This window comes from Trachymyrmex septentrionalis, unplaced genomic scaffold, assembly GCF_001594115.1.
Source record: "Trachymyrmex septentrionalis isolate Tsep2-gDNA-1 unplaced genomic scaffold, Tsep1.0 scaffold14, whole genome shotgun sequence".
Classification (NCBI taxonomy): Eukaryota; Metazoa; Arthropoda; class Insecta; order Hymenoptera; family Formicidae; genus Trachymyrmex; species Trachymyrmex septentrionalis.
In genome coordinates this window covers 4,164,732-4,173,933 of record NW_017304543.1, presented here as the reverse complement: position 1 = coordinate 4,173,933, position 9,202 = coordinate 4,164,732, and the positions used below count along the sequence as shown (strand labels likewise).

At 31.3% G+C, this 9,202-nt stretch overlaps 1 protein-coding gene across 5 annotated transcripts in view; it reads right to left on the bottom strand.

Moving 5' to 3' along the window:
• LOC108745563 (J domain-containing protein) overlaps nucleotides 1–9,202 on the bottom strand; it is a 13,329-nt gene that overhangs the window by 2,313 nt on the left and 1,814 nt on the right. For all 5 annotated transcript variants that reach the window (XM_018481779.1, XM_018481780.1, XM_018481782.1 and 2 more), the window contains 3 exons: nucleotides 7,078–7,179; nucleotides 6,846–6,962; nucleotides 6,115–6,313 (listed from right to left, as the gene is read on the bottom strand). In XM_018481779.1, coding sequence (XP_018337281.1) covers nucleotides 6,115–6,313; nucleotides 6,846–6,962; nucleotides 7,078–7,179 — 418 coding nt within the window. The remainder of the gene's footprint in view (nucleotides 1–6,114; nucleotides 6,314–6,845; nucleotides 6,963–7,077; nucleotides 7,180–9,202) is intronic.

The following is a 9,202-nucleotide window of genomic DNA, read 5'->3' as shown; positions in this document are numbered from 1 at the left end:
ATATATATATATATATAGTCAATCTCTATACATCTATTTTATTTTCTACGAAGAGGAATCGAAATATATACTATATTCGTATTAACTTTAAAAGTAATTTACATTTATCTAAATAACTGTTTAATAATTACTTGTCGTGTAAATATTAATTTTTGACATGCCATGATTAGCAGAATGTTATCGCGAGACATTGTCATAAAACGTTAAAAATTATTAAAGTACGAAGAATATTTCATAATTAAACATATTTATTGAATTTTTTATTGGTACGAGTAATACATCGCCGCATCGACCAGCGCGAGACGAATATACAACATAAGTATTTGATTACGCATTTAACTGCATATAGACATTTACACACAATCTATAATTTCATCCATACTGCCATGCACGCAAAAAACTTGACGACTGGTGAGAATGATCGAAAATCCTGTTTACCAATTAGTAAGTTGCTCAAGATACCTGATTGACTAAGCTATTTCGTGTATATTTTAACAGTAATAATCATATTTCTTCAAACAATCATTTTTAACAAACTCGGACTTTTTTTTATCATTTAACAATTTGTACTTTAACTTTTAATACCTGCTGTATATATATAATTACAGTACTAATTACGTAATTATTAGATAATTAGTCAACTGATATGTAAATAAAATTATATTACAAGCGCTAATCTTTCATCATTAATTTTTAATCAGTGAAAGTAATATTCTTGAAGATTTATGTATGATAATAGCAATTGAATATCTTTGTGTTTTATCAGTTTGTTTTCATCAATTCATCGACACATAAAAAGAAAGTTTTCGCCATTATTAATATACAACTACAATATTACTTTATATCTTATGCTTTTATATAATTAATTTTATATCAAAAGCATTTGACATCCACGATCATTATAGTCGTGGACATAAAAGTAAAATACAGTTATCGATTTCTTTACGCAAATGTTAGATAACATAATTAACGTTGCATAATCAGTTTCAAAACGACTACTAATAAGCGGCACTAACAATCAGTTATTTACAAATGCGAAAGCAAACAAGTTTTTCAGCAACTTAATGTACAATATGCTTTGAATTTTTATTTAAAACTTTGTTAGAAAATATCGGAAGCTTAAAAAGCAGCGTTCAATACAACTTTTGTTTAATTTAACGGAAAATTTTCAATTTTAAATCATGCTAATTCGAAAATTTTGTTTAAATTCTATAAAAAATTATAATAAATTTATTATATAGCACATAATATAAGGATTTAGAATATAGATATTTCTTCCACTATTTTTTTACTATTCACTAAGTCTATTTTATATAATAGAGCGGAAGAGTTCGGTTTTTTTAAATTAATGTAAAATTCTGTTATATGTTTAGATAAAAATTTACACAATTGTAATTAATTATCTATGCTGAAATTGGAAAATGATTTAGACTTCTTTAATTGATCATAGAATCCTATGAAGAAAAATAAGCTTTTCCTCTTATTTTGCTTTTAAGGGAACGCGCAAGTTCCATCTTATCCAATGTGAACGGTATCGTAAACGCGCGTGTAGTAACGTAAAAGGAACATATCGGATTCTTCGATCGTGAGCATCGTACTGATAGGCGTTTGAACAGACTTCGACCTTTCCCTCAGGCGCTTGCGACAGGTCAATCGTAAACGACAAATAGGTATGTATGATATAGTCATATAAATAACGTTTCACGGGCCAAAATCCACGGTCCCGATTAGAAAAATATAGGTATAGATACAGGGTGGTCCAATAGACTTTCAACAGCAGCGAGCATTATAGACATGGTCGACCTCATTCTCGTCTTTATTAGAAAATGAAAAACTTTTTAAGAGTACATGAAAGCTTCTGCAATCTTCTTGTTCAATTTTTCTCACAAAATAATATTGTTAAAAGAATGCTAAAATTAAAACAACTTTTTTGTTCATTTTGATCAATGTTATTTTAATTTAGTTCTATAACATGTTTACAATTAATCTTGTTCGTTTAACTTCAGAGAATAATAACCAAATCAAATTTTTATTTATTATTTTCCATACATACGTATGCGCAAAATTACGCTAATATTTTCCAACAAAAGGATAATATATTTTCTATTTTTTTCTAACATAAAAATATTGTCAGAAGTAAAATATTTGACTTCTACATTTTTTCAAATTCCTCATTTATCTTTACATCTTATTACTCTAATTGCTATGTTCATCGCTTAGAAAGAAATCGAACTAAACTGGAGGAATTTTACGAACGCCCGATACCGTTGCCCGATGCCGTTTTACCTAATCTAAACTTGGTCGCTTTCGCGACGAGATTAAAACTTTTTCAAGTCACTGACTTGATCATCCAACTTTTGTCCAATTTTTATCCCTTTTTTGTCCGAATAAAGCTTCAATCTCAACTTCACGAAAGAATCTCCTGACAAATACCATCCAAAAATTATAAAAGATTAGAGATATTAAAAATCCATTTTAGATATTTTTGTTACGACGTCAGTTATTATGGCAAAATACCGATAGAATATTTCAATTTATATATTTTATATAAACAGCATACAAGTATTTAAAAAATGGATCAAAACTGTAATACATAATCTTTTTTTTATAAATTTTCGTTTTCGAAACAGTCAAATTTGTAAAAATTTGAGAAATTGGTAACACTCTTTCGTTATTAAATATAGATAAATTCGGATATACGATAGATTCAACAGTGTCGGTTTGTAGCGTAATCAAACGCGATTCACTTGTCGCAGATATGTCATTAAATTTAACTGTGCATCCGTCGTCTCGTAAGAGATGTGTAGAGAAGGATCGATCGCGTGGCAAATCCTATATGAAGCGCTAGCAGACGCTTATATATATTCGACTAATTCAATTGACCGCGCACTAACGTCAGGCTTGCACAGAGCTGATAGGGAAACAAGTCGAGCAGCAAGATATTTTCTTAGGTCTCTCAACAAAGGATCTAAGAAAAATAAAAAGAGAATGGAAGCGATAGCAAAAGAAAGCGGAAGGTTTTCGCGACCACGATATTTCGAAAAATATTCATATGTAAGTTGCAACTTCACATATTTCCTTTATTGTTATTCTTCTCTCCGTAGCTTCTTAGGTTTTTTTCCCTTATTCATTTTTTCACTGTTATACTTCATTTTCTATTTCTCGATTCTAAAAATATCCTTTTCGGAAACGTTTGATCAGAATAAAGATTCGATACTCGACAAGGTAAACAAGTAATGACTTGACCTCTTTTCCTTACTCCGGCTCTGCCGTATTTGTAACATTAAGAATTAATTGCAATCAACAACGAATCCTTTCACGGATCTAACATTTAGGATCAAATTAGGAAAATTTTAATCCTTGAGAAAGATACGAATAATGTTTTTTCGATAATTTGATTTCGTAATTCAGACATCACTGTGCGCTTATCTAGGAAGAACTTACAGAAAAAAAGTAATTATTATACATCACTGAAGCGATGTATAGGTATATCCTTTCCGTCGAAAGAATTTATACCTAAAAAAAGAATTAATCTGATAACCTAAAATTAAAGTAGAAAAATGTCATTGGATTCGTTGCTGATATTGATTTTGCCTTCCTACACTGACATTTACTAGCCGTTTGTTAGCCATTTCTATTGAACTTGTGTAGATGCAAGATTAGCCCTCCATTTATTCAATGACTTTGGAAAGACGAAATGGACCTGTGATATGTTTTGGACTTTGACGAAGGATGCGAAAACTCACATTATTTTTGTGAAGTGAAAAATTGATCGAGTCAGGCAAGATGTACATTAATGTCATTAACGTCTTGCAGTTTCATTCATTCAAACATTTCCAGATCGAACACATTGTATCTGAACATTCTCATTAAACTGTACTTTCATCGATTACTTATTTCTTTTACTGTATTTCTTTTTTACGTATGTCAAAAATTTAATAGTGTCGAACTGTTGTAAATACAGTAGCTCGGATTTATAATGCATAGATATCTAAATACAACGCGCTCGACTAGGAAATACCTAAAGCGAAACTGAAAGGCATTATGAACTCTGTCATTAATTTAAATGAGGAATAAGCTCCCTTGGGAAAACGTTTATCTCATTATTCTAAGATTATACATATAGACACATCCAGGATTAACTGTATTAAGTTAATATATATTCATTATCAAGATTATAAATAGGCATTCTCAATTATATGTCAAACGCAATTCACAGACGAATTGTCTCAACTGCTGCATCGATCGTAGAAAAGACGCGAATGCGTCGGAATGTAAAAATACTATGTGTAATTTTCGTGAAGATCCACCGAGAACGTTATCGTTTTTCTCAGAAGTTCAAATCGAAATAATTTCAGGCAAGTTCACATTTCGACACTGTGAACGCACAAAATAACTTTCTTTCGCTTTTGTATCATTATAATGTCGAAAAATGAATCGCCAAAACCTCACCAGCTTCAACTCTCAGTTTTAGAGAGATAAAACGCCGCTAATTCGCACGCGGTCATTTAACGGAATGAAAAAGAGCCGTCGCAATTGATCAAAGGAGAATGATGTATCTTGCGTTTGACATTGCGTTTTGACACAGGTACAAGTGCGCCATCGTCGATCTGTTCCATTATGGAAAGAAATACTTATGCTTATTCTACGAAACGTTAATCTAATGTGTTTCGTGGAATTAAGTAAATCCCTGAATTCATACCGTAACGATCGAATAAATATTCGGAGAGAAACGTTGGAAACATCAATACCTAGGACAGTTTCACAGAATCGATAGCAACACTTACAAAATATATACTAATATATAGACATTTCACTTTATATAACAGTTTAGATGTAACAATTTAATATAAACTATTCTACTTTTATATATTATATATTTTTATCTTACATTTTGATAGAGCTATATATTTAGTTACGTCTTTCCATTAAAACATCATATCTAATAAACTCGACGTTTACAATGTTTGTGGTCCGGGATTTCAATCATTTTGCAATTCCATCGTCCCAATCTTGTAACCGCATTTTGGATATGTGACATTTAAAGTCGATATTTTTAGCCAATAAAGACGCGCATAAGTTACATCGAAAGCAACGACTATTTGATGGAAACCAATTATATATTAATTAATATTTAAATTACGTAATACGTACGTTGATATAATCGTAACAACGAAATTCTGTTATTGTGAATGATGGATTCACAAATAGCGTTTTATTTTTTTTCTTTAACAGACGCCTAAGTATTTCCTTCCAGTGTGTTTACGATTAAAACGACCAGTTAACCACTAGCGGAAAATTCATTCGCGGGATCACAGATAAAACTATATACTGCCCTTGACACTACATCGTTTAACTCTTATCGCTAAACATCTCGTAAGATCAAGAGACACACATAGAATGCGCGATCGAGAGAAGCTCGATTTATAATAATATTTAGTCGGACGTTTAATCGGGAGACTTCAGAAAGGGAATTTAAATGATGCCAAACGTCCTCCACCCGCATTCCTCGATCCTTTCCTCTCGTCGTGCTTAGTATAGTATAACAAAATATAAATCTGAAGGCGACACATACGTACGCACAATCGCGAGCACGTACATACACGTGTACCAAGGTGGTTTGTTGCATCGAGTTGGCATGCACCCTTGAACGACGAAAAAGCAATCCGCGAAGCGTCTGACGAAAATTGAAAAAATAGAAAATTGTACAATAAAAAGATTTATTGCTTCCGCGAAGTCTTCTCGGAAAAATATCTTCGTTCGACGTTATATCGACGATAGACCATCACGTTCGCAGTTTAATAGGAGTGACGCAACAACAATAAAAGTCTCTTGATTGCAAGATCGCATATAAACGGGGTAGAAAGAAACGTGACAAATTGCTCGATGACGAACGATGAAGAGAGATGGCGTCTCTCTTAACTCGCCATTTTATAAGGAATATGGATGTATGCACACGCCAACGCGATCCGACCAACGCCTCGTACACTCATATACAGGTAGATATTTGTCTAATGCAACATGTTCCTGTTGTCATAAGGGCATCCGGTATAATGGAATCGGTTCTGAGAATTACGTTGGAGACCTTTTAAATCTCGTAATTGCGAAACTTACTGACAACCTCGTTGGACTCCTGATAAAACGGGACGGGTCCATGACCCGAACGGTAGTAGAGATTCGTGGCACCACCTTCTGAAGCCCTCCTGTGCGGATTTGTAGGGTGACCTTTGAGGTGAGCTGGTGAACCACCTGCCTCCTCGGTCGCATCCGGCAGCATTCTGTCCTTTGTCTTCGGTGTGCTCCAATGCATAGTCTATAAACAGAAGAAGATCCGATTAACTTCACAAAACGTAACATAGAACGTGAAATTAAAGGCCTTCGGCCCCTTATTGCTGTTACAGATCGCTCCTCTATTTTCAGTGAGAGAGAAATTGGTCGAAATTGATGAAACAATCTACACAATTTGAAGAAGAAAACTTCGAAAAAAAAACTGGAGATTCATATAAAATCACTTCTTTTGATATACAAAACAGTCGCGATAAATTACTTTCAATATAAAAACTATTGAAATATTCTCTTTTTAACATACCTTTTAACATAAATAGCTATTTAACATCTATAATTTATGACTTTTCTACATCTTGAATAAGAATTTTATAAAAGCTGTTTAAAATTATAAATTTGCAAAAAATAATTGACAAGCTCGTTCTATTGAGCGAGTGACTAATTGATAAAAAAAAATTTCTTTTTTTCCAACATATATGAAAAACAAACAAATTATATTGTAATGTACCGCAATTTACCGTCCAAAACAAATAATAGGTGCATTAATTATTGCGCCTCACCTGCTGCACATGTTCCTTCATGCCGACCCATTGTTTGTAACTGATTTTGATACCACTATTCCGCCATTTATCATAATTGCTTCTCTTTTCAGGATCGCATAGAACCTCTTTTGCATACTACGATATAAAATGGAAAATATCAAAGTTCTCTCTTTGCTTACGCGCTTAAAGAAATCGATTATACTACAAACCGATTGAAATTAATTAACTTTTTCCTGTGTAAGAGACGTACCTTTAATTGTTGAAATTTCTTTTCGGCCTCCTTATCACCATCGTTCTTGTCCGGATGATACTGAAGAGCTAATACCTTGTATTCCGCTGTAATCTGCTCGACCTAATTTTTTAAATCGAATAAAAACTATCTACATTTATCCAATTGCAAGAATAAAAATTAATGTATTTTTATTTCGAGATTATATATTTTCCTGTTGTTCTCTGTTTTTTTTTTTTTTTTTTTTTCATTTAATACGCGTTAAATGAAAATAATACAAAACATATCAAATTTATTAGAGAGTATATATTATTTCTTATAACGAGATTTTACAGAATAAACTTTGAACTTTAATTACAAATATAAAGCTTTTATAGAAGAAAATTTCAACATTTTTAATTTAAACATTTTCGTTAAAATATATCATGAGACGTTGAATTGATTTGTAAACACATAGATTGTTTGGATATCTCTCAATTGTCTGCAGTAACGTCACGTTCGTAGTGTCTCGTTGATGAAAACAAAATGTCATGAACACGCTTACGTGATATATCGATTGAGAACGAAATTCTTATCAAAAATTCATGACCAAGATAATAAAATGTAAACTGGAGAGTTGAAAGGCAAGTAACCTTTTCATCGTATATCTCTATTAAATCTTTCAATATCTATTACTATTGCTATAAAATGCACAATCAAATAAATAATGTAAGTAAGATGTTAAAATTTACAGTCTGTTTTACATACGATCGAATTACATTACCCAATATCGTAACAAATATAATTTTCTTGTATCACCAAAATTTTTTGGTTGGATAAAACGGCGTATAAAATAACGAAAGTGTTTAAATCTATCAAGATAATTTCGCACTCGATATGACACAAGATTTGATTTCAGCACGAATATTGTTGTGCACAACTGCAACATACCGTAAACTAGGAGCAGATGCAACTACACATAATTGTGTTGATCGAGAATTCAATTAATGACGAGTTTAAATTGCAATTTCCTTCTGGGATCTAATTATTACAGAAGCAACTCGACATTTAATTTAATCATTGCAGTACAGATGCAGAAAATTTTGTATACGTATCGTTAAATACCTCAGTACAAATGCGTTATAACAAACGAAATTTTCAGATTATTTGCGTCTATGAATTTTATACTTTAATAATGAAACTTTCATAAATTAAACTATAATGGAATTGGTAATATAATAGATAAATAAAATATAACAGTTGTAATTCGAAATTAAATTTCTATTAATAAATAAGCATCTGAGAAATTGTTGCACAACGCAGAGTTCAAGAATCGAATTTTAATTAAAATTAATTATTAGTTCAATAATTAAAATGAATATTAATTAATTTTGTAATCATTTGAATTAATTAAGATAACGATTAGATAAGTAATGGAAAAGTAAATAATAATTAGATAAGTAATTGAATAGCATTTTTTCTAAACATATAATCTTTACATCCTTTTTTACTTCATATTTTATTTCATATTAACTTTAAATATTGATATCGTTTTAACTTAATTAATACAATTTCCATGATGGAGTTCGTTTCTCAACACAAATATTTCAAACATGAAAACTTCATTAGGTGACGCCTACATTACGAATAATTTGATAGAAATAATAACTACGTTCATTTCATAATGAATTAAGAAATGAAAATTATCTTCGGTTCTCCGAAAAGCAGACATAATTCACCTAAAATTATAGTTCAAATAGCAGTGTACTAGCCTGAATGCACTAATATTGACAGACACTAATCAACTTAAAGGAAATTTCCTGTTAAACGTAAGGATGAAAACAGAAAATAATTAACTCGACTTAATTATCCAAAACCCACGCGACGTAGCCTGAATAGTTCGAAAGTAAGTATTTCTCACAGAATAACAAGTCACTTCAGAAAATACGCTGATTTAATTTATAATTCATTTAATCTAACAGGTCCAACAAGACAAACAGAAAGATAGAAAAAAAGAGCTTTAATTTTTTAGAAATTTAATTTCGCCTTTATAGTAAGTAACTCTTAGTTTTTCAAGATTTTTTTTTATTTATAAATATGTATCGGTCAACATGGCATAAAATTCAAAGTGTGTGCGTGTGCGTGTGTGCTTGTGCGTGCGTGCGTG